Here is a 24,587-nt window from a genome sequence, read left to right on the forward strand (position 1 = left end):
AGGTCCTCTGGAGCCTGACTAAGAAGCCTGGTTGTACACGCTGACAGAGTTTACAATCCAGAAAGCCTCCACAAAGGCCGACGGATTATTGGCAACATACTCTTCGCACGTAGGAGCCAAGGCGGAGCACTCAGGGTCAGACGGCCAAACACCGCCAGCCAAGTCGCCGCACAACGCAGTGTTGAAGACAATCTGGTTGTTCTTGAAGAAACCACCAATGTTGCTCCCGGCGAACTTGGCCAGGGGAGTGCCCCAGCTGCTGGGGTTTGGGTTGCCAGAGTTGATGTCGGCGGGGATGTTGGTCCGGGGGAAGAACCAGACGGCAATGTGGCTGGACGTCCACTCGGTGGCATAGACGCCTCCGCCAATGGCGTTGAATCCATCGCCGTAATTCTGGTTGTCCGTGGTCTTCTGGCCACAACCGGTGTTTGAGCTATTAGGGCCGCAGTCGCTCCCCAGCAGGCTGGTAGACGGGTTAGACCCCTTGTTGTTGATGTTGAGGCCGGGTGCTGTGTGGAGCGTGATGGCGTTGGTCGTCTGAGTACTGTAGCCCTCGATAATGTCGATTTCGCCCGAATTTGGCCAATCTGGGCCAACCATCCAAAAGGCAGGCCAGACTCCACAGATGCTGCCCGGCATATGGGCAATGTCGGCGATGAAGAGGCCGTGAGTGAACTGCTGTTGCGAAGTTACGCGAACCGACTTGCGGCCGCCGGACGGATTTTGGGTCGTTGAGTCGGTGCCTATGAAGATGCCTCCCGAAGAGATTCCCGCGAGTCCCAAGGAATTGGCGGTCTGGGCGTCAACATACTGGACGAAGCCATGTGTAGGATCGGCTTCGCTGAAGAAGTCGAAGCTGGAAAAGAAGTTGCTCTCGTCGTAGACAACGTTAAGAGTGTACTGGCCACCCTGAGCATGGGCAACCTGGCAGGCAAACAGAGCGCCGAGAGACAGGGTGAGACTTCGAGAGGCGTACATTGTAGCGCTGCTGGATATGAGCCTTTAGAGGTATCTTAAAGATGTGTTTCGAGATTGTCAAAGTTGCAATATGAGCCAGCCACCAGAGCAACAGAGACCGGGACTGCGTCTAGCAGGCGTGATAGTCGAGCGCAAGAGTATAGACTGTCCGATAACCACCGGGGTCGAGATGTATATAATTGTAAGAGAGTTAAGATATCAGAAGAAATTTGGCGTAGATACACAAATGAAGGCCGGTGACTATATGCTTGGAAGAAGGTGAGTATGCGTGAGAGAGAGAGAAGCCAGGCTGAAGGCAACCGTGAATACCTTCTTTTGTAAGTGAAAGCCAACTCGAAGCTATTGACAGACTGCGTGAATTGGTTTTGAACTTGTATCAATTGAGCGATCAACACACTGTTTCCTCTCCAATAAGAGAACACCAGCCACCGAAAGGATTGAACGGCCCAGGCTGAGTCCACCAGGAAGCGAAACAAAAGTGAGAGAAGAGCGAGGCGAGAGCGTCAGTCCTTTGCACATTGGCAACTTGAGGCCACCGGGTCGTCTAAATACAGACAGTTCTCGTATACAAATCCCCTTCCTCAGCCCGTTTCACGGCCGGAACCGAAGAAGCCATTCAGGAGGCTCAAACTCTCAGAGGCCTGCAACAGACGCGCCGCGGCGCAGATAAGCCAAGGAGCGCCCAGCGGGAGAGCGACGCCGTTTGCAAAAAGAACGTTGCATGTTGCCATGCTGATACTCGTTGTCTCCCCCGTTGAGTGATCCAGCCGGATCCGGGGACTCGGGACGCGGGCGCCAAAGGGGCAGAGATACGTGCACACGAGCACGCAAGTGAGACGAGATGGAGGCGCATCGGGGCCAATTGATCGCTTGAGCGACAGGGGTGAGGGATCTCGGATCGCATTGTCTGGCTGGCGATCCTTGATCGGCGCGTAAATTGGGGGTGGTTGCGCGGCTAATCTGTCATATGATGGGCGTTTGCGTGTCTGGTTTTGCTGCACCAGTTGATCATTTATAGGCGCGCAGCTTCTCGGGAACAGCCAGGTCGGTTATTGGAATCGAGGCTGTACTTGCATAAACGAGTGCAAGAGTTTACACTTCTGAGGTTTCATTCTATACTGTACCTAGTATTTTAATCTTTGGATCAGTGCCTGAGGCAGTTGTTTCCTGCAGCCGAAAGTAAGGGAAGGGAAGGCGCATCTGGAGGCACTCACCAGCTTGAAACTGGGCGCATGCTTCATTCTAGACATGGCAGCTGCAACCGGTACAGTTCGTACCTGCGATCTGCTGCCTTGGAAGCTACCTTAGATTCTGAAAAGCCCTTGCGAAGTTTAAATTCGACTGCGTTGAGTGGTTCTGATTGAACTCTTGAAGCACGCCAACTCGTTCACCCAGGTACCTACCTACCAGGCGGGCCGGGTTTTTCATCAGAGATTTGGCAAGAGGTAGGCGCTGGCAAGAGCTTCAGTAGTAATTTCCTCGACAGATAACACTTACCAGAAGCCCAAAACTATTACAGGACCTCTGACGAGCGTCGCTCTCTTCTCAAATCTCTTACCAAAAACACCCCCGGCCTCCTAGGTACCTAACAAGATACACGCGCAAAACTGCCCCTTTGTTCGGTATTCCGGATTCCGCTAGGGTCTTCCCGAAGAGAATCCAGGTACCTTTTGGTTCTATTACTGGTCCACGGGTACCTTGCCTTTAATCCTTAATCTTCTTCTATCTCTAGGTACCTACTAGGTAGGTAAGCAAAGATCATTGCCATCTTGACTGCCGCGTCAACCTGCAGCATTCAGCATTTACCAAATTACCTAGTATAAGGCATCTGCAAAAGTCTTTCACATCCATAGTAAAGACAAAAATTGGCATACCCTTCACCATAGAAATCCTCGACCAAGGTGAGAAGATTCACGCACCCCCGAACCAGACACCTTTCGGCACTCAACCAAACATAACTATTCAGTAACAGGACACATGCACATACGGCATATCACTGCAGCCCGCCATCGTGACTAGATTCCTACTGCTGTACCTACCACCATCACACACCGAAACAATCCTCTTCGGCCCTATTGATCCTCCTCCTCCTCCATCTGCTTTGACGCACACACTTTCTATGAAACATCAAGAAACCTTCCCATTCTGGCTGTTTTCGCTGTCGATCCTTCTGCGGCAGAGACCTACTAGCACCAGACCTTCATACTTCCAAACAGCATAGAGTAGGACTTATGGGGGTCAGTCAACCCCATTGCATCCCGTCCCCCATTCATCGCTTATCTGCTGCTCCACGATTCCGCCTACAAGCACGCAATCGGTGACAGTTCCCCCCCTATCAACAAGGGTGCGTTAACCTTAATTACGAAACCATCGCATGCATCCCCTCAGTAAAATCATCCCACCCACTGGTTACTTCGCCATAGGCGGCATACCCAACACTTCCGCCCTCTCAATCGATATTGAACGACGGTTAAATAGGAAACTACAGATATATATACACTAAAGAAAACAAGTCTATGATGATTTTTTTTCCAGAATATATACCCAATCATGACCACAAAGGCTCCATCTGATAAACAAATGTCTGCCCCAGAAGTTCTTCTCGCTTCCTCCTCTTCATCCTCATCTTTCCTCATCCAACAGCAAAGCAAAGAAAGAAAGAATCACCAGATATTGCAAGCGTTGCCAACGCAAGCAATGACACCCCATGCATTGTGCGCCCTTCCTTTCCCTAACAGCCTCCTTTCCTTTTTAGATAGCCTCTCCAATTTGTTTGTCCCCAAAATACCGTGTGTATCTGACATGGAAAGCGAACATCTCCCTTCCTTTCTCCTCTCCTTTTGTGGCAATCTGTCTTCCCGACTGATGCACTGCCATCGACCGCTGTAATGCTCGCGGCGTAGGTTGCTCCAGTCAGTCGACAGATGCCTGTGGTTCGTCGTCTCGTCAAATGGTGACCCTCCCAGTCATTTGTCAATTATATTCGTCCAGCCGTGCAGAAGAAAGGGGACATGTTAATGCCTTGGTACAATCAAGAAACAAAACAATTAAACCAACATCTATGCAACAAGCAAAATCAGGATTAAAGAAAACAAAATTGATGCCTCAGAATGCTCTGTGCTAGAAATGGAGCTGACCAACGGAAAATGCGCTGTGTCTAGCCCATGGGGCAAACGACGGGTTGCGCTGGGGCACAAGGGGGTGAAAATGCAAGCCCGTTTTCCTATGCAAGATGAAGCCCAGATTATAGCTTGACTCGCTGGCCCGTGAGTTTGTACCAGATGACAGCCACAATCTCCTCCTTGAAAAGCTCCCAAGGGTTTCGATTGAGCCAGTAGCTGAACTCGCGGTAGTGATACATCTCGCCCCAGCAATCGCGACCCCACTCGCAGCCAGCCATATTGACTACGAAGTCGCGATCCTTTTCGTTGTAGTGTATCCTGGTGTTGTTAAGACCCGATTCGTCCGCGCACGCAGCCGGGGGGAAGCTGTTGATCAAGCGCTGCGGCAGGAAGCCCGTGTGCTGTCGAATCCAGGGCTGGGTCCGGTACAGTTGCTCCAGAGCGTCCTGCTCCTTGTGCTCCCATTCCATGTGCTTCTGCTCATACAGCACCGGGTCCCACCAGATATCCAAAAGTTGCTCGGTCCAGGCGCTGCGTCGAATAAAGAAAGAACCCAAGTTGAACCCAGAGCAGTCTTGGGTGAGCATGAGGTTCACCGAGTTGATATTGCCATCGCCAACGGGGCTTCGCGCCTCAGCATCCAGGTATTCTTCCGTGGGGGGGTGGGTGATGTTGAGAGGGTTGAAGACGTTAATGTCTCGGTAAACGTGTCGATCGAGGTGGTTAAACAGATGACGCTGCAGCGAGTACGATGGCTCCATTACGTAGGTGTTGAGGTCCAGCCACCAGAACCTAGGTTGAGTTAGCCGACTGCCAAAAGGATAATCCTGTTGCATCCTGCTCACCATTCAGCCTTGGGATATTTCCGCATCGCAGCGCGGATGAAGTCGACCTTTTCCCAGCTCTCTCGCCATTCGTGGGCGTATCGCTTCTTGGTCTTCATGTCAACGATTTCCAAGTCGTAACCCCATCTCGTGGCATATTTCCGCTTGTTGCGAACGCTGTCTCGCTCAATGGCCCACTCTCGAGCTCCCTTCCACTCCATGACACCTCCACCAACGTTGGCCCCCAGGATAATGACAAACTTTTCGCCGCCTCCACCCATTGAGATCCGTCGCCACCAGTGAACGAAGCCGGGAGCCTCGTCTGTGTTCCCGTCAGTAAATGAGCCCATTGACCTGCGAATGTAGCATTGGGTGATCTACTCACGAGTGCCATAGTACGCCACAATGGTGCAGATGATGATGAGCGGGAGCAGAATCCTCCACTTTAGCCTCCTGCCAATGCGGGCAAGAAAGGCTCGTAACCTCCCGCCGCCGGCGTGCGGGCTGTGTCCTCCTCGCTCATACTTTTCCCTCTCCGCGTAGGTATTGCCCGGGCCGGCGGCGAATCGTGGCAGGCTGCTCGATATGCGGCGCATGTGGCGGGTGAAGAAGCCCTGATTCTGGGTCGAGAAGGACGGGTAGCCATTGGCGCCTTGCTTCCTCATCTTGGCGGATTCCCAAGAGACGGAGCTGCCGGCGGCATTGGAAGGACTCGAGCGACCGCTGTTGATATTCAAGCCAGGACTCGACCAGCCCCCACCCGGGACAGGCGACGGGCTTCGAGACAGAGACATTGGGTCGGCGGGCGTGCCTGTGACAGCGAACGAGCCAGGGGAGCACAGAGATTAGCCAGCGAGCGACGTCAAGTTTGCGCGACACAAGATGACGCAGGGTAGGCGACGCGGGAAGGCCTGCAAGGGGAGCCGGTCGGCGAGGGGAGAACGCCGACGCAGAGGCGGACAGACGGAGAGACGGGGAGACGAGAGGACGTACCGACGATGGGGGACAGCTGGGCCTGGTTGGCTGCGCGAGGATGGATGGACAGCAGGCTGCCAGCGCGCGCCTCGCTTAGGGTCTGGTTGCCAACCGAGGAGCGCCGCCGGTGATGGGACGGCTGAGCCCGGTCGTTGAAGGAGCTCGAGGAGCCGGCCGGGAGCCTTTGGGAAGCCAGGATGAAGAGCTTGTCTGATGCTGACCCGGCAAAGGGAGGAAAAGGCTCGAAGCAGCTCGATTCGACAGGTGGTCGAAATACGGAGTCGGGCGTTGGCAGCAGAATGCGGGCGGGCGTGGGCTTTCCCAATACGGAGGCGCCACCAGAGCTAGAAGAGAAGGGGTAAGAAAAAAAAATGAGTGTGACGATAAAATAAGATGATAATGTATCTATGCAAGCAGCTTAATGCAGAGCAGAGCGAGGGACAGAGACGATGCCTCGTACAGAGGGCGAGCACACGGGCTCCAGAAGTGTGGGAGGGGGGTGGTTTTGGTTTGGGGGGGGTCTCGAACGCTGGACCAGATCCTGACAGCCCTGGAGGACAGAATGATCGCGAGAAGCAGAGACGGAACCCGCAGCCACGACCAGAGAGAGAGAGAGACAGCAGGCCAGAGCAGGCGCTAGAGGAGCAGGATCGCGTTGTGGCCAGAAGTCGGAATGAGATTGATAGTATTACTGCAGGAAGTGCTAGAGCAATAATCGCAATCGGATGGGGGTCCAAAGGGAAAAAGAGAGAGGCGGTTTATTATTGGCACGTCTGGCATCCCAAATCCTGCCAAGGGTCCCCGTAGGGCCAGGTTGCTTCTGGCTTGGGCTGGTACCGGGACTGCTGCGGTACTTGGCGGCGGCTGAGCGCAAAGTATTGCAATATGCTCACAGCGGTGCTGATGCCGCCAAGGGCAGGCTGTGCGCTGCGTGGCTGAGAACAGAGGGTACAACAGCGAGCGGGCCTGGGCAGTAGCAGCAGGATGGGGCTACTTGCTGCGACCAAGGCGGCGCGATGCTGACGATGCTTGATAAGGCCAAGCGCGTACCATGTACTTAACCAGTACCGTTTGACAGAGATTGAAGGCACGCAACAAGTTGGCAAAGAAGATTACTTTGAAGTACTTGGCAGGTACAGGTACGATGTTGGCGTCTCGAGCTAAGGAAAGATTTTTTAAACAACCAAGTTGAAGGTGTCAGGGGAATGTTGAAGCCATTATCTGGCCTTGTCAGCTACCTACCTCAGCTTGCTCAGGTATGGATGGCATCGACGGCCATAGAGGTAGGTAGGTTATACGTATAGGCACGAGGATACCTTATTGTGTAAGTTCAACGGCAAAGATGAACAATGAGGATCCCATGTCAGCGGTTTCTTTCTGCTATTGCTCGCTTCACCTTACAGTATGTACATCTTTCCCCTGTGGCCTGTCTAAATACTGTATGTTTTGCAGCAATCAAGGCCCGTTTCTACGGTCCTTTTCTCTTCCCACGCACGGCCTTTCAGGGTGTTCTAGAACTAGGTGGTGGCCTATTTTACAGATGACACGGTGCCAAAGCGGGCGGATCGAGATGCATCTTCCACGCGGGAAAAGGGGGCCGCACGCCTTTGGTTTTCAACCGGCTCGTATCTTGCGTCGGTTGGCAGTCAAGAGTTGCGAGCACTGGAAGCGCCTGTCCTTGTAATCAATAACGACCTGATTTAACCAGACTGGGCAACATCATGCAAGGCTTATCACAGCGTATTCTCATCTCCTGCGTCTTACAGCTGTGAGAATGATGAGCAATGCCCACATCGCCAATTTTACATCTCGTATGGGCTGGAGCAACGACACAATCCCGTCCTCGCGTGATGGGACGCACAGCTGCAAGCGGCCACCGCGAACCGTCTCAAGTATGACGGTTACGGGATGGAGTCACGAAAGAAAAGAAGAAAAAAAAGCAAGGACAGCGGCATATCGCGAGCCCGCACAATCGGCGTGCGACGGGCACACAAGACTCGAAGCTCGTGCCTCGTGCGTGGTAATACGAAGCTTCTAGTACGAGTAGTCCTACCTTAGCTCTACCTGCAGCTGTACCCGTAGCTGCGATTGTACCTGGTGCCTGGCAAATGGCGCGATAAGGAGAATTTTACTTGGTCGCTACCGGGGATGAGGAGGTTTTCAGTTGGATGACTTGGACCCGTGATCCTTGCGATGGCAACTGTTTGGCAGCGGTGACTGGCTGGCTGCATCTGATGCTACCTCACGAAGAACCATCACCGGCTTTTCTCGACCTCTCCTCTGCTCTCAGGGGCGAACCAACCAGCGAGTCCAATCCGTGAGTTCCATAGCAGCCGGCCTGCGAGATTTTTCTCCTGCGTCCAATATCGGTGCGGAGCACTTCGTACTATTTTGGTTCGTACAGGGCCAGTAAGTAGCATCGTATCCAAAGGCTCGTATGCGGTCGGCCTTGCTCCGTGCTGGTGGGCAGTCGCTTGCGCAGCACTAGACGCCTCAGATCCACTACGACGCATCTTGCTTCCTGATCTCTGTAGCGCGTCTGTTCGCATGCTGTTGGTGTCTGTATCAGCTCGAGTTGAAGGCCATGGAGAGCCTCGACTGATGCTGTCTGTGAAGAAACGTTCGGCCAAACCCGAGTCGTGATGGCTAGGCTTCTCCCATTGGGGCTAGTCGCATGGCGTATTTCCAACGTTGAGTACTATCAAATCGTTGGTGCGGTCTCGACACGCTTCCAAAACTCGCCGTTTGCGCTGGCGGGCAGCGTGGCCTCGAAGAAGAAGAAAGAAGCGTCATCCCATGCTCTTGGCATGTGCTTCGTTAGTCACGATGACGAAGGGAAGGGCAGCCGATGCTGTGCTGTCTCGTACGTCCTCTACGACAATGACCCGATACACGGAACTCCAGGGAACCAGCTGGAGCATACCCAAGCATCAGCTTACAGGTCATATCGTCGGCTTCAAGCTGCGCCATCAGCGGCATCCAAATACCGACGCTCGATGCCAGAGCTTGGGCGATACGAAGCACTACCGAACCAGATGCAGATGGTCAAGGTTCGAGATAGCCTACCAGGCACGCTAAGCCATGCATCTCGAACAAAGTTCAGCCTCGTCATGGCTGTCCATGGCGTCAAGCCTTTTCCCCGCCTTTGGCTAAACTGCATGTGCTGATTGCGGCCAGAGCCAAGCCACCGCTTTTCGTATAATATCTAGAAGTCCGTATAGGCCCTGAACTGCCGGGCAACGATGTTTGTACGTCATTGATGATCAGACGAGAAGATGGTCGCTAGCTGCACTCCCCAGAGCCTCGCAGGTGATGCATCACAGGGAACACAAGACAGAGCAAGGTAGTAGCTCCGAGTGCTGGGATTCGCGCAGAATGGCTGAGACTGTGTCGAAGCTCGCCTTGGCTTGCCAGTTTTGCTCTGTCTTGGTCTCGGGACATGCTGTGTGGTAGTACCGAAGACTACGTTCCGTATGATCTTTGCTGTTTCTATCAATAGCATCTGCACGTCATTCCAGTCGATCCGTTAGCTTCTCTGGCGCGTCGCATCGACACCTACCTACCTAGGTATGCTCTTCTGCACATACCGTATACATAGTCCCGTGTTTCGGTGGCTAATATTTGTTTGAAGTTCTCGCCATCATATTATAGTCTCTCAACCAGCCACTGACCACATGTTTCAGGCAACCGTTCATTCGCTGTATGAGGTATACAAACTACTGTATCAATTTGTCTACAGACTCTCTCAATCATACATTATTAAGAATGCATCCTCAGATGCTGCATCATCCACACCGTTCAATGGCCTTTGCACATGTACATGCATCATTCTAGGGTATCGAGGTCGCGAACCGTTCAGTGGATGCCAACACCAAACAGCGGCCGGCAACCCCTGAAAACCCGAGGCCCACAGCGGGTGTGTTGCGCAGCTGGCCAAGCCTTAGCCGCCCGACTGGCGATAAGCGGCCAATCAGCGGCCCCTGTGCCGTAGCGCAGATTGCCCGCGGCCAATCAGCCTGCGCATAGCCGCTCACACGGCGTCTATTCCAGACCTGCAACCTGCACCTCGTCCAGCCAATCTCGAGCTCGAGACGACCACAGACACGGCGGAAACGCGCCACCGGCCAGGGAAGAGAGCTCCTTTGCTGGGTCAACAAGAGACGACAAGATGAAGCAGGCGATGAGCTGGACGGGTCTGGAGCTGCGAGGGCGGCTTCAGGCCGGGGGACGGAGCGTGGGCGGGAGTCGCAGTGCTGCCCTCGTGCTCGTTCGCTGCTCTTATTGTCTGCTGCAGAGCTCTTATTGTTCACGGCCTGTTCTTCCTCCATCACTCAGCTGAACGTCACTATCCTTCCTTCACTTTCATTCTTTTTCTCTTTCCTTCCAGACGAACCTGATTGTCGTTCATTGTTGGTCGTTCATTGTTGGAGTCGGCGTTGCGCTGCGTTTCTATTTGCTCTGCGAACATTGTGTGTGTGTTCAGTCTATTCATACCCGTCGGCTTCTTTGTCACTGACTTCTTGAAGAATTTCCACATCACATGGCCTGGAGCTCGTGATGTTTCTTTTCTGATTCTTCATCACTTCGCTGCTGCTGCTATTTTCGCACATGACGAGTAATAACGAGATACACGACAACGTCACGGTCACGCGCTTGCAAACAACGAGCCAGCATGTCTTTCAACTACGGCAAGCGAGCCGAGCCTGTGAATGGCAGCAGGCTGTCATCACGGACTAGCCGGGCTGTGATGCCTCGACATGCCTCTTACACATCATCAAAGAGCTATCGAGCGGACGATTGGGAAGACTGGGAAGACGACGATGTGGTTACGCTAATAGACGTCGGCGAGACACCCTCAGCCGAGCACTCTGACAAAAAGAACCTTCTCAGTGGCGCGTATCTGAATACGAGCGCAAGTAGTTCTGCTACCAACACCCGCAGCCCATCCCCCCTGGACAGCGACAGTGTCTCCATCAGCTCCAACGAGGATATCACGCCCATCGACAGCGCAGTCGAGCCTGGCCTCCTTGCTCCACCACCCACTCCAGCTTATATCCTCACAAGTGCGACCAAGCCTGTTAACGCCAGGATATCAGCAAGACGCTCAGCAGCCAATCGTCCAGTATCAAAGAAGCCGCTCAAGGCGCGAAACGCAAAGTTTGGTATCAGGCTGATCACGGACATGCCTATGATGAGGCGGCAATTCCAAGCAAAGTCACCCGCGAGGCGCGCCCCCAAGTTTGCGGATGCCGCTGCCCTGAGAGCTCTGGAGGGATCTCCGAACCCGCAATCTGTTGAAAACTGGAATTGGCTCAACACCAATGACAGTGCCGAGCGCGGGGCTGCTTCTCCCCACCAGGCCGCTCGCTCACCTGCTGAGCAACTTTCGCCGGAAGACAGACCGATTGTCATTGGAATTACTCTCCCCTCTGATGAGGTGTCCAGCAGAGGAATTGACCCCCTTACGGCAACTGTCAACAACATCGATACCCCCAGCGGCACGAAAAACCCGTTTCCCTTTACGTTTCAGACAAGCAATGATCGGGCCAATGAGCGGGCTATTGCACCTCAGGCGGAGCCTCGGCAGCTCCAGTCTGTCTGGTCTCCGGACACGCCCGAAACTGCGAGTTCGTTTAGCACGATAAGATACCCTTCCAGCGTTTACTCGCAAGCGTCCATGGCACCAGTAATGGGCCTTGGGCTGAGGGACAATGATGTTCCTCCTGTGCCAGCTGTCCCGGCCAATTATCAGGGGATGACACCAGCGCCCCAACGCATTGAACGCCTCAAGAGCGCCCAAGAGGAAGACGAATCCGGGACGCCTTGTACACTCTTTGAGGAGGACGGTGTTACGCCTCTGAAATCCCCCGCCAGCAAGCTGTCTGCTCTAACTCCTCAGAGCGTCCGTGGCTGGTGGGATCACCACTTGGTCACGCCGTTTCTAGATAGGACAATGTCCTTTGCGAGCCGGCGGACCCAGTTGGAGTCACCCATGGAGGAGAGAGGGCACCACCTGGCTCGGGCTACAGAAAAAGGAGACCAGAGCTCATTGCTGACCCCCGAGCACGCAGCGAATCGGCAGTCATGGAAAACTGCCATGTCAGGTACAGAGGCAGGGCAGACCCCCTCGCCTATGGAAAGCCAAAGAAGCCAAATAGACTCTCCAGCTGCTCATGTCGACGGTGGTCGTGCGATCCTGGGACTGTCGATGCTGGAAAAGCAGAGAGATTCGTGTTCCTCTTTCGAAGTCCCTGTGCCAAGTCGTGTTCAGGAGAAGGGCGCGGATGGCTCATCACACGTTGCTGGATTGGAAAACTCCGACATCCACATCACCTTTGCGACTGATGATGAGATCAAATCGCCGGGCAAGTACAGTGCTGCGGACGTGAGCGCGAACTATGTATCTCGTACCGGGAACTATCAGCAGACGTCCTCGCAGAGCCATGAAGCAACTTCCCTGAAAGCCTCATTATCCAATGAAGTTCATGTAACGAACTTGACTTCTACCTCTGTTGAGGTAAGGGAGCACCGAACAAATTCCGCTGAGTCTCAGCCAAAATACGGACCTCAGCGTGAAGCGAAGCGTGATCTCACTCCACCACCCAGACCCCAATGGAAAGAAGCCCAAGCGCCCATCATCAGGGTACCGACACCGCGACAGACTCCGCCTCCCAGGGAAGTGCTACGGGAAGGCTCAGAAAGGCCGATTGTGGTCCATATCCATGTCAATACCGGGGAGCAGCAGCAGCAGCAAAGACTCCTTGTTGACCGCGTCGCGGTGGGTTCGACGCCCACTATCAAGATCCCTACTCCCCGGCGGACGCCATCGCCCCTGGGGCAGGTGTCTCGGGCTGAAGTTGTGCCTGAAGTCACGCGAGGTGCTTTGGAACGGGATAGATCAGCTTCTCGCGAGAGAGTGCAAGGCTTGGGCATAACCAACTTTGCTACCACCTCTCCGCCTCCGGCTACGTCGTCGAAGAAGCAGGCGGGGGATGGAGATGCCATCAAGTACCAAGCAGTCTTTCCACCCGACCATCACTTGAATAGCCAGTTTTCTCCGCGGGAGGCTCCCTTGGCTACCTCGACGACGTCACCAAAGGCCAGAGGAGGTGCGGCGTCGAACTCATCACCAACCGTTTCGCCGATCTCACCTGTTGCGCCGGCTTTTACAGCAACGACGACAACGGCAGCGGCCACGAAAGCAGCTGCGTCACATGGAACCACGTCTACGACAACAACGAGAGCCGCAGCATCAAACTCACGAGAAGCTGTTCACGAGACGAGTATAGCTGCCGCCACAACCCTGTCTGGCGCCAGCGTACTATCCTCGCACGACTCGCACCGCGGGCAGGCTCAACAGTCCATGAGAGAAGCACACAACAATGCACACGAAACGTCTACATCTTTCCGCACAGGAAACACCACTTTTTCCTCACGCAACGTTGAGGCCGTCTCGAGCAATACGTCTCGAACTGCAGGACTCCAGCGACAGGCTTCCACTGCGGCTCATGCGCACCATGTCTCAGAGCAACAAAGCCGTTTCTCCGTATCACCGACTTCATCAAAGTCGCCTGACGCGGAGAGAGGCTCGCGAGCGCCGCGCCATGTCCGTGCGGCGAGCAACTTTGTGTCTTCGGTCTTGTCTCGGCAGCGCTCTCCGGTTGACCAAAGCCGTGGTGGCGACAATCGCGGTGTACAGCCGATCGAGATTGTACTGGAAGAGCAGAGAGCCCCCGAGAACATGCCGGCGAGCCCGCAGAGAGCATATCTGACTTTTGGAGCTGACCCCCACAGAGGCAGCTGGACAAGAGTCGGGTCCCTTGATATGGAGCGTGGTTACACGGATTCGTTGCCTCCTCGGCCTGTGGGAGCATCTCTTTCGCATGCACACGCCGACAAACTGTCAGGCAAGGAGCACAAGATTGAGGAAAAACGACAGCGGCACGAAAATGCAGACAGGGCAGCAAGACGAGCCGGTGGCCTCTGGCGGGGCCGAGGTTGCATACCCAAGAAGGGCTGCTTTGGCGACGCTGGGCCGGAGGGCCGCAAGAAGAGAAGAATCTGGCTGTTGATCATTGCGCTTCTCCTACTTCTCATCATTGCTCTGGGCATTGTGTTGGGCATCGTTCTCAGCAGGCACCATGGCTCTCACGGCAGCGATACCCAAGCTCCTGGACAGGACCCGCCGTCCTCGATAACTCCCTCGACGCCATCCTCCCCGGAAGCGTCTTCGATATGGGTCAACCTCACAGACTATCCTGCCATGCCAACCGGTGTCTTGACGTTTGTGGGGCCCAACAACACCGTTGCCAAGAGTGACTGCACTGCGCCGACCACCCTCTGGAGCTGTTCTTTACCGAAAGATGCCCAGGCGTCTGTGTCTCCATTCAAGGCAAACCAGCCTACCATGATTTTCCAGATCCAGTGGGACAACAGCACGGAGAGGGATTGGAACGTTCCCAACGGCGCACCTCCGACGGCCATCTCGAAAAGAGACGGAGGCAAAAACAGCTCTTCGATTGATGGATTCAAGCCAGATCCGAGTCCGCCGACTTTTGAGGAGATGTGGTTCTTGGGCGAGACTACGGACAACATCCAGTCGAGCCAAAAGGCAGGCGAGCCCACCCCCTTCTTCATCAGCGTCCTCCCGTCTTTGAACGACACAATCGACACGCCATCTCTGAGTCGGCGTGCCACCGCTTCAGCCATCAACATTTCGGACATCATCTTCCCGCCAGATCTGCAGGCGGACGGCACTCCTGCGCCTGCCGTGATGCTGCCCACTCCAGTCCAGCAGCCGGTTCGACTCTTTGACCGCGGCTTGCCGACCGAACATTACGGATTCTACACATATTTCCAACGAACCATCTTCCTCAAGTCCGTCACTGTTGTCAACGACTCGAGCCAGGGAAACGTGCCCGCGGACGAGGATGGCGGCTGTAGCGAGACCGAGGCCAATCACCTGGTGACGTGGGCCGAGACACGCATGCTTGTGCAGATCTGGACGCGGAAGCTGAACAGCACGGCGTCGTTGCTGGAGGGCGACGACGACGAGCGTGTTGGCGACTCGACGGAGCTGATCAAGCCGGGGACGATGCCGTATCCGGTGACTGTGACTCTGGACACGCACGGTGGCGATCCCGACCACAAGGTGGTGTGGGAGTGGCCCATGGATGACCGCCAGAAGCTGAATACGAGCGCGCCTGAGCTGTTGGTGAACAAGATGGACGTTGGGGGGACGTGGATCAATCATCGGGGCAGCGGGAATGCCAAGTTTGGAGGGTTTGATGGAGGGACTGGGGGGTGCAAGTGTCAGTGGGTGAATTGGACGTGAGGGCGTGGCGTCTATGTGTGGTGCTATGAAAGTGTGCTCACGACGAATCATTCTCTCTTTTTCTCTCTCTACTTTTTTTGCCAACTTCTTTCCTTTTGTTCTACCATAATGAGGGTTGGTGTATATAAAACTGGCTGGATCATGGACGAGGGATAACTGCACAAAAGGTACAAGTGCATTAGGACTGCTGCATCGCCGGTTGAGATACCTGGTTTATCTAGAGCTATACAGAATAAGAACATATCAATGATTATTACATACTTGACTATGAAACGTCAGTTGTTGAGCCGTGATTGTGTGGCATCTCGTAGCTTGACCGACTTAGACGGAGGAGGCACAGCGGGATTGGGCAGCCCGAGCAGAGCCCCCCCCACACTCCTCCGGACTCCGACGAAAAATCGGTCCGGAAGTTCCAACGGCTGAGGACCACCAAAACTCGTCAACTTACACCCATCACTTGCCCCTTCAAGAGAAGCGCTTCACCATATTCCACCCGAAAATTGTGAAATTCAGCAAAGAATATAAAGAAAGCAAGACAAGACAGAAAGACAAGACAGAAAGACAAACAGCTCCCCATGCTCCCCCCACAATGCCTCTCAAAATCCCACCGTCTCGCCCTTCCACAGCGCATCTCAAGCATCCTCACGCACACCGTCCGCCCAACCACCACAACGATCAAACAGCAGCAGCAGCATCGTCACCATGACCTCGTGTATCAGACAAGCCGGAGGCGCCTGGTGACGCTCGCCATCGAAACCTCCTGCGACGACACAGCCGTGGCAGTCCTCTCCAAGTCGTCCACAACCGGCAAGACACGCCTCCTCTTCAACGAGCGCATCTCATCTGACAACCGCGCCTTTCAGGGCATCAACCCCATGGTTACGGTGCAGGGGCATAATGCTTCGCTGGCGCCTTTGGTGGAGAAGGCGTTGGGGGCTTTGCAGCGGTATGAAGGAGATGATGATGAGGATGATGATGTGGTTGGGAATGGCAGGGAGATGGAGAAGAAGAAGAAGAAGATGAGAACTGGAATGAAGAAGGTGGTGCCGGATTTCGTCTGCGCGACGAGAGGACCGGGCATCATGGCGAATCTATCGGTGGGATTAAACGTCGCAAAGGGGCTGGCGCTTGCTTGGGGGGTTCCCTTTGTGGGCGTTCATCATATGCAGGCTCATGCGTTGACGCCTCGTCTCGTCGACGCCTTGAAGTCATCATCATCATCATCATCATCCTCCTCCTCCTCCTCCTCATCACCATCCCCATCCTTCCCCTTCCTCTCCCTCCTCGTCTCCGGCGGCCACACCCAACTCATCCTCTCCACATCCCTCACCTCCCACAAACTCCTCGCCTCCACCGCCGACGTCGCCATCGGCAACCTCCTCGACCAAACCGCCCGCGTCATCCTCCCTCCTTCCGTCCTCGCCTCCAGCCCAGACGTCAGCTACGGCCGCCTCCTCGAAGCATTCGCCTTCCCTCCCGGCCGCCCCGCAGAGAGAAGCACAAACAACGACGACGACGACAGCAACAATGTTGCTGAGTATGAAGCCTTCTTTCAGCCGGCAAAGTCTAGAGGCGACGAGATCAAAGACGTGGAAACTGGGTTTGGGTGGACGGTGCCGGTGCCGTTGAAGGGTTCGCGGAAGTTGGTGTATTCGTTTTCGAGCATATACACGCATGTGCATAACATTGCTGCTGCTGCTGCTGCTGCTGCTTCATCAAACACTCAAACAAACAATGACAGCCATGCCGGTGAGAACGCCGCCGCCGCCGCCGCCGACGATGATAACAGGATTCCCCTCGAAGAACGCAGGGCGCTCGCCCGTCACACCCTCCGAGCAGCCTTTCAGCACCTCGCAAGCCGCCTCATCCTCGCCCTGCAAGACTCGCCTTTTCTCCAGCCATCATCATCATCATCATCATCATCATCATCAGGAGGAGGAGGAGCATCAGCATCATCGTCGTCCTGTCCCATCAAGACCCTCGTCGTAGCAGGCGGCGTAGCAAGCAACCGCTTCCTCATGCACGTCCTCCGCACGACCCTCGCCGCGCGCGGCTTCCCCGACATACGCATCGTCGCGCCGCCGCTGGAGCTGTGCACCGACAACGCTGCCATGATTGCCTGGGCGGGCATGGAGATGTTTGAGGACGGCTGGCGGAGCGAGCTCTCCGTGAGGCCGATTGGGAGGTGGCCGATGGATCCGGATGTGGGAGGCGGCATCTTGGGGGCTGGCGGGTGGGTGAGACGTGTGAAGGGGTGAGTGAATTTGGGGGAGGAGGGAGTAGGGTTTGGGAGAGGGGGAGATGGAGGTGATGATACCCTTTTGTTTGGTGTTGGGGGTTGTCGATTGGATATTGAGCTTGTATTGTATTGATATAGTGAAGAAGGTCATTGCTCAAGAGTGTCAAGGATGGCCGTGTAGTATACTGAAATCACCCAGGACTTGAATCTCAGCACACAACATCAAATGTGTAGTATCAATCTCAATCAAGACGGAAATCATTGCTTCGTATTTGATCTACTTGTCTTCCCATACGCATCTCATCCTAACCTCCTACTCCAACGCACTCGTGACGTTTGAAAACTCGCCCTTATCCAGCTTCGTCTTCCAAAAGATGGGATTCGTGTCGAGGAAGCCGTGCTTGACCCAGCCCGCCTCCTTGACGTGGTACAGGTTGATGTAGCCACCAGAGTAGGCGTCGCGGTGCGTCGCCGCCAGGATGCTCCTCTTGCCCAGCTCCAGCGCCTCCTCGTCGCTCATCTCGTACTTGTACTCCGAGTCGAGCACGCCGTACGCAAACGTCTGCCCGCTGCCGACGCAAAACAGGTTGCCCGCCAGCCGCGTGCCGTCGCTGTCGACGTAGTACAGCGCGGGCCCTTCCTCCTTGGTGACGCCCGCGCACATGGTGCCCATGCTCAGCCCCATGCCCTTGTAGCTGTAGATGAGGTTGGCCAGGATCTTGCTGGCGGCGGCGACGCTGATGCGGCGCTTGTGGCGGAGCTCGTGCAGCCGGCACTGCATGCCCAGCCACGCCAGCCAGTACTGGCAGTCCGCCGCGCCGCCCGCCATGGTGCCCAGCAGCACGCTGTTGATCTCAATCACCTTCTTCACCGTCTGCGAGGCGATCCAGTTGCCGGCCGTGGCCCGCGAGTCCGTCGCCACAATGATGCCGCCCTGGAACCGGAAGGCCAGCGTCGTCGTGCCGTGGGCGATCTTGATGGGGCAGTCGGGGTTGGAGCGGTCGTCTGTGGCGGCGCGGAGCCAGGCAGAGGGCTATTTTGTTGTTGAGTGAGAGTCAGCATTTGGTTAACTTCCTTCTGTAACGCTTTCATGCTCGCTCCCCTCGTCATGAATGTACAAAGCTACTTATAGCTCAAACAGACAAGACAAAAAGACGTACCTGGGCAATGGGCGGCATGGCAAAGTTGAGCGACAGGTGCGCCGCCGGGTCCATCAGCTCATGGCTGAGCTCCTCGTCCTCCAGAGGCTCGTTTTGCGCATACGCCGGCCGGCTGTACTTGGCCACGAGGGAATCCATGGCGATGATGATGAAGATGATGCTTCGAGGTTGTGGTGCTGTAGATATCGACCCCTCCAGGTCAGGGCTCGGTTATCGATTTCAGAGTATGTGAGCAAAATGCCCTCGATTCTTTCTGAGCCAATCTCAAACTTGCTTTGAATGAGCGTCGGCCGCAAGATGTCGAGCTGGACGAGTGTTGCTGTGTATCGGCGGTTGGTGGTGGCAGCTTGTAAAGGTCCAAGAGAGAGAGGCCCCTCGTTGGCTTGGTGCTTGCTGTACGTATTCACGGAGTATCTCAGGCAGCTTCCGTCTCGCGCGTCACTGCCGTGCTTTTCGAAGCATCCCGAGCTTCTGATTGGCCACGCCTGCACAACGCTGACTAAGCCAAGCTGTGGCCATCTTGCTGCCTTGTTGCCTGACCCAATGACTTACACCAACAGCCATCACCAAGTTGATCGATTTTTTCCATTCACGATGAAGAAGGAACATGCAAAGAGACATATGAGATGCTGATGAACCAGTCTGTTTCAAATCACGAAGAGTGAATCTCATTTAGCTGTCCCAGTGACCGACGTGAACCTCGCCGGCCACACACTACCTATATACGTTTGATCCCTGAACCTGTTCCTATCCCATCAACACCCCTCAGACTCCAGACAGATACGTTGTATTAACAAAATACAGAGCTGCAATCTTGAACAAAAAGATGTAAAGCAATTCCAATAGACAAATCACAACTTAGTCGCCGATTGGGGTGACCCGAACGCAAATGGAAAACCATGCTTGCCAGCCGCTCAGGGATGGGCGCTTGGGTCTCTGCTCCTCGACTCTCGCTTACTCAGGAAGCCGCGTCTCGAAAACGACTTGGGGCTGTCGGGATACTTGTCCTCCGCCGGCTGGAAGTGGCTCTTAATGGTCACCGTGCCGGACCCAACAGTGATTTCCTTGACAGCTCCGCTACCCGTCTCGTCGACAAAGTAAAAGTGCTCTCCCAGGTGGTCGTCGCTGCCAAACATGTGCTCGCCTCTGGCTTCAACCTTGAACTGGGCGTCCGGCGTGCAGCTGAACCGGAACGTCTCGTCAAAAGTCCACTGACCACTAGACGACTTGTGATGCTTCGTCTTGCCGACAGTCTTCTCTCTCGGCGAGATTTGGGTAATGAGAATGTACAGGTCCGTCGAGCTAGGATATCCGGAAGCCCCAATGACGTTGAACGTTGCTGTTCCGGTCGGAGCTCCAACGCCGACGGCGCTGTGCACGGAAGAGCTGCCGAAGCTCCTGGTCCTGTTATGGCCAGAGCCCTCGGGCATCAGATGCGGAGGGTAGTCCCGGGAACTGTCGACGGCGCTGGTAGTGGGCCGGGTGCCGCTGTTGGAATGGCTGCCGCCGACGGCGAAATCGTGGCCGTTGGTGATGATGCTTGGCACCGCCGGAACCTCGGCCAGCTCCGTGAGCGAACCGTTCGGGTCGTTACTATCCTTCTTGCCGAGGATGCCGCGCTTCAAGAACGAGGCGCCTCTGCCCACGCCGTGGCCAACGGCCCCGGCCACCGCAGCGCCTCCCTTGAACGGCACGCCAGCAACTCCGGTGACGATACGAGTGGTGCCGCCAAAGGTGCCCTGGAAGGTCGAGGTCCCCTGCCTCGACCGAGTGATGTAGTCGGGTCGGAACACCATTCGGAGCCTGATGCTTCCCGATTTGCCGTCCAGCGGGTAGCTCTGCTCCATCGCCTTGAAAGGCTGGAGAGTGTCCAGCGGGATAATGGCTGCACCCAGGAAGTCGGGCTTGTCGGCAAAATCGTAGTCATAGACATTGCAGACGAAATGGGCCGCCGTCCTCGAGGGCACGGCAACCTCAAAGAATTCGTTCCAGACGGGAGACAGTGTCTTCTTTTGCACCTTGGTCTTGTATACCTCGACATCGTTCAACTCAAACTTGCAGTAAGGGTCACTCTTGCCGTTCCTGTCTGCCGATGGCAAGTCTGTGCCGCTCAGGACATCGACGCGAAGGGTGCCCATGTTGTTGATGCTCTCGCTCGGATCCAGCTCCATCTTGAGCGGGATATACTTGAGGCTGACCTTGACCCAGCTGGACTTGCCATCCTCGCTCTTGAGCTTCAACGTGGTGGGGTTGTTCTGGAAGATCGTTAGTCACACCTTGATACGGCTGGCCAAGAAGGTTGCCGCAAAATTCAAGGACTTACCAGGCATTGTTTCAGCGTCTCCAGCGTATTGCCAGACAGGTACGCCAGAGTATCGTCGGCATCATCGCCCTTCTTCCGCGCCTTGATTGTCAGACGGGAAAAGTCCAGTTCTCGGATGACGCAGTCGCCAATCTCGTCAAACTTGTGCGACTTGGTCTGCACCGTTGTGGATGTGTAAGAGGGATAAGCCATGTCATCCACGAAGATTTCCAGGTGGCTGTCCTTTTCGGGCATCTCCGACTCCAAGAGTCTGAAGATGAGCACGCCGCTCTCGTACCTGAGAAGCTCTTCGGGGCTGAGTCGAATCTTGGGCGGTCCTCTCTTCTCTACCGACATGGATGACCGCATCGACGCGGGTGAGATGGGTCGGCCGTCTTCACCTGTGCTGGCGCTCAATTTGGCTGTATCGACCGATTTCCTGGACACATCAACCGACTTCCTGGACACGTCGAGAGAGGCTTTGGCCACGGTCGGGGAGGCGGAGCTTCGTGGTCGGTCGAGAGATGCTTTGGGTTCGTCGCCGTCCATTTCGGCATTCGCGGCGTCCTCTGCGGCCTCTTCTTCCTCTTCTTCGGGGTCGGCAATGTTCAGACAGGGATAGAAAGCAACAGTATATGTCAGTGTACCCTTGGGCAAGCCCTTGCCGTGAAGTCGAAGGTCGCTCTCGAGGACACGCTTTTCATCGTTCACCAGATATTCGCCGGTTTCATCCTGCTGAATGTAGTCCGCTGCGGAAACTTCGCACAGGCCAAGGGAGCGATCCTTGCCGAGCTTTTCCTCATCCATCACCTCGAGTGTTAGTCTGTCACGAGCGGAGTGGACAGGGACATAGAGGACCTCGTCCCATTCGGGATTCAGATCGTTCTTGAAGGTAACCGTGCGCGCCTTGTCGATGCCAGAAAGAATGACCCTGACGTATGGGTCGGATTTACCAAAGGCCTCAAAGTTGCGGAGATCAGTCGCCTTCTTGAAATGAAGTCGCATGACGCCAATGGGGGTGATGTAACCGCCGGTGCCGGCAACGCCCGAGATAGCCACCGGCTTCCACTGAGCTGTCATCTTAACGCGTCCAGTCTGAGCCCCGTGGAGCTGGAACCAATCTTTGCCTTGCTCCATGCATTCCAGCAAATCGTCAAGCTTGATCTGGTACTTTCCGAGAGTCAGGTCAGAAGAAAGGTCCCGATCATCCTTGAGAGTGACACCAAGCTTCGCCCTCTTGCGGTCGGTGATGAAGATTTCCTTTGAGCCATTGTCCCAGATGGGCTTGTTGGTTCGCTTAAGCTTCTTTGTCTGGTGAATAACTTTGCCATTGAGGAACATGACAGCGTAGGGGTTAAGTTGTCCGACAAGGCTCTTAGTGCCATCCAAGTCTTTGGCCTGCTCAACGGTGAAGCGCAAGATACCTTGGTTGGAGACAGGCGGGGGCTCCACCTTGCCGTCTTCACCTTTCTGGCCTTCGAGGACAGGGAAGAAGCGGATGTCGCAGGAGACCACACCACGGTTTTTGCCGGCTGCGAGGACCTCGAGACGCTCGTTCTCGTACACATGCAGCTCCTCGATTCTCTCCAAGGGGAAGGAGGCCACACCCAATTCTTTGGACTTGCGGAAACCGTTCTTGTCAAACACCTGAATGTCCAAGGTGTCGTTGAAAGAGGTAACAATGATGTAATGGGTCTCGTTCCACCTGGGATTGGCATTGTCTTCGACAGTCTTGGTGCGCGCAAGCTCCTGGCGGCGGTTCAGCGTAAGGACGGCGTAAGGATCGACGGTTCCCGCAAAATTGTCAGTGTTCTTGAGGTTATGCGCCCCGTGAAGGGTGACGACGAGCACGCCGATGGCCTGGTCGACGGGCGATCCCGCAAGCATCTTGGCGACCTCGATAGGGAAGACGTGGGGAGCATACATCATGGGAGCCAGGTTGCCGTGGATTTGTTCCAGGATGAACTTTTCCAGACCCGGGATGAAGTTGATGTCAAAGCCAAGGTGTTCACCACCAAGAGGCTTGCAGACGTAGTCAATGGTCGGCTTCTCCAGGAAGCACATTTCAACTTTCTCAATGTGGGGAAAGGGAACCTGCAGCTTGATGTTGAGTCGCATGATTCCAGAAAAGGCCATATTCTCAACAATGACATCGAGGCCCTTGCTGATCATGGCTTTACCAACTCGAATCTCCAGGACAACCTTGGGGTTGACCTTGTTCTTGATCTGCCTTGCCGTCATGTCGGCAGTGTCGCTTGGCGTGAAGCTGAACTTCCAATCCATTCGGACAATGTCGTCTCCCACGTTGGGATACGTCTTGACATGCTCCATACGTGGGGGCTTGTCGCCCAGAGTAAAGGTCTTGAGCTTGAGGCTGTCGAGAAAGGAGGGCGTTGCGGAGCTCAGCACTTGGTCGACTGCATTGACGACGGTCTCGGCGAGGACGGGCTGGTAGATGGGCCAAAACTTGACGAGGAACGAATTGATCCACTCGAGAGACTCATGGTCAGAGTCGAGCCTCTTGAGGGCCATCTCTCGGGTGATGTCATCACGAAAGTTGCGGCGCACTCGTCTTAGGGACGTCCGGTAGTACGTGCCGCAGATTGCCATGACTATGATGACCCAGCCGAGACCGCCGCCGAGGACGGCTATAAGCCAGGAGGAGATGCAAGCGAAAATGATGACGCCGGCGTTGTGGTACCAATCTGTTTTACCCGTGTAAGACGCCAATTTCGTTTCTGTTGGGCCGGTGCAACCTTACCTCCAAAGAGATGATCCGGCAGCTGGCTCTCGACCCATGTAGTGTGATCGAGCAGGCTCTCGCCCTCGAGCGTGCTTTCGACGGGCCACCCAATCTGGGGAGCCCAGCCCGTCCGCGAGTACGGAGCCTCGGCGTCCTCTGCGTCTCCATTCGCAAGAGACTTCTCTTTACCGGCGGCGTCGTCGAGAGCGCCTTCTTTCGTCGGTTCCGGGAGCTCTTCGTCAGGGCCAGTACCGTCGTCGACGTCGGTTGCGATGGCCGTAGCCTTGTTCCGTCGAATCTGCTGGAGTTCGGGAGGGATGGCCTAAACCGAGATGCATCGTCAGCCTTTCTGCGCCCCTTGGCATACAAGAGGCACCGTGGCCTTAGAAGAAGGGGGACAGGCATCTTATCATACAGCAGCAACTTGAGAGCGCTTTTCCTCTACTGAGGCATTCGGGTCGAACATGAAGGCGGGAGCGCCAGCATTCCGGGCTTCGTTAACCAGGAGCCTCTCGGCGTCTTCAGGCGATACCGACGTCTGGGGGTCTTGAGCAGCCTCAATGGCCCCCTGCACCTTGAGCTCGTGCACCTCCTGGGCCGACATGATGGCCAGCTGTGTGCGCTGTTGCAGCTATTGTTCGTGTGCGCCAACCGGGCCGTTCAATTGATCTGGTAGCTTTGCGATGTCGTCATTCGAAGTGCCGGCAGCTGATGGAGGGGCAGTGGCCAGATATGCGTCGCAGCAGCGGATTCGGGCTGCGAGCGTATGATAGGAGAGTGAGAGGAGTTGAAAACGAAACGGCTTCCGTCTATCGAGTCTCCGTCTTTATACGATCAGCAAAAATCACAAAGGCTCCCCTTCGAGTTGACAGAGAATCAAAGGCAAACAAAAGAAACAAGGCTTGCAAAG

General features: G+C 55.2%; 6 protein-coding genes across 6 annotated transcripts; 1 reads left to right on the forward strand and 5 right to left on the reverse strand.

Moving 5' to 3' along the window:
• Positions 1-27: 27 nt before the first annotated feature.
• Positions 28-900, reverse strand: TRIREDRAFT_38536 (glycoside hydrolase family 16; the record flags this gene model as incomplete). Its single annotated transcript, XM_006963499.1, has 1 exon — positions 28-900. A coding segment is annotated over one exon (873 nt), but the record flags the coding sequence as incomplete, so codon positions are not given.
• Positions 901-1,559: 659 nt separating this feature from the next.
• Positions 1,560-2,988, reverse strand: TRIREDRAFT_105556 (uncharacterized protein; the record flags this gene model as incomplete). Its single annotated transcript, XM_006963849.1, has 6 exons — positions 1,560-1,933; positions 2,256-2,277; positions 2,386-2,430; positions 2,785-2,806; positions 2,853-2,936; positions 2,966-2,988. The coding sequence occupies 6 exons, from the start codon at positions 2,986-2,988 to the stop codon at positions 1,560-1,562; spliced, it is 570 nt and encodes a 189-aa protein (XP_006963911.1).
• Positions 2,989-4,222: 1,234 nt separating this feature from the next.
• Positions 4,223-5,718, reverse strand: TRIREDRAFT_105557 (glycosyltransferase family 34; the record flags this gene model as incomplete). Its single annotated transcript, XM_006963850.1, has 3 exons — positions 4,223-4,892; positions 4,946-5,246; positions 5,310-5,718. 3 exons carry the CDS (start codon positions 5,716-5,718, stop codon positions 4,223-4,225), a joined length of 1,380 nt encoding a protein of 459 aa, XP_006963912.1.
• A 4,928-nt stretch (positions 5,719-10,646) lies between these two features.
• Positions 10,647-17,491, forward strand: TRIREDRAFT_59100 (uncharacterized protein; the record flags this gene model as incomplete). The annotated part of the gene is made up of 7 exons (XM_006963665.1): positions 10,647-10,721; positions 10,887-11,980; positions 12,656-13,034; positions 13,659-15,218; positions 15,953-16,210; positions 16,253-16,982; positions 17,037-17,491. 7 exons carry the CDS (start codon positions 10,647-10,649, stop codon positions 17,489-17,491), a joined length of 4,551 nt encoding a protein of 1,516 aa, XP_006963727.1.
• Positions 17,492-17,785: 294 nt separating this feature from the next.
• On the reverse strand, positions 17,786-18,951 carry psb5 (proteasome catalytic subunit 3; the record flags this gene model as incomplete). Its single annotated transcript, XM_006963851.1, has 2 exons — positions 18,633-18,951; positions 17,786-18,505 (listed from the first exon to the last, which is right to left on the reverse strand). The coding sequence occupies exons 1-2, from the start codon at positions 18,768-18,770 to the stop codon at positions 17,786-17,788; spliced, it is 858 nt and encodes a 285-aa protein (XP_006963913.1). The 5' UTR covers positions 18,771-18,951.
• Positions 18,952-19,327: 376 nt separating this feature from the next.
• Positions 19,328-24,587, reverse strand: TRIREDRAFT_46597 (uncharacterized protein). Its single transcript, XM_006963523.1, has 4 exons — positions 24,093-24,587; positions 23,696-23,999; positions 20,956-23,639; positions 19,328-20,887 (listed from the first exon to the last, which is right to left on the reverse strand). The coding sequence occupies exons 1-4, from the start codon at positions 24,279-24,281 to the stop codon at positions 19,547-19,549; spliced, it is 4,518 nt and encodes a 1,505-aa protein (XP_006963585.1). The 5' UTR covers positions 24,282-24,587; the 3' UTR covers positions 19,328-19,546.

Source organism: Trichoderma reesei (assembly GCF_000167675.1).
Source record: "Trichoderma reesei QM6a unplaced genomic scaffold TRIREscaffold_5, whole genome shotgun sequence".
NCBI classification, from domain to species: Eukaryota; Fungi; Ascomycota; class Sordariomycetes; order Hypocreales; family Hypocreaceae; genus Trichoderma; species Trichoderma reesei.

Excerpts from the sequence above, each read along its gene's own strand:
- TRIREDRAFT_46597 (XM_006963523.1), bottom strand. The coding sequence starts at position 24,281 with ATGTCGGCCCAGGAGGTGCACGAGCTCAAGGTGCAGGGGGCCATTGAG. Across the intron at positions 24,000-24,092 it reads AGCGCTCTCAAGTTGCTGCT|GCCATCCCTCCCGAACTCCA; the intron begins GTATGATAAGAT and ends ATCTCGGTTTAG. Across the intron at positions 20,888-20,955 it reads AGACGCTGAAACAATGCCTG|AACAACCCCACCACGTTGAA; the intron begins GTAAGTCCTTGA and ends ACGATCTTCCAG.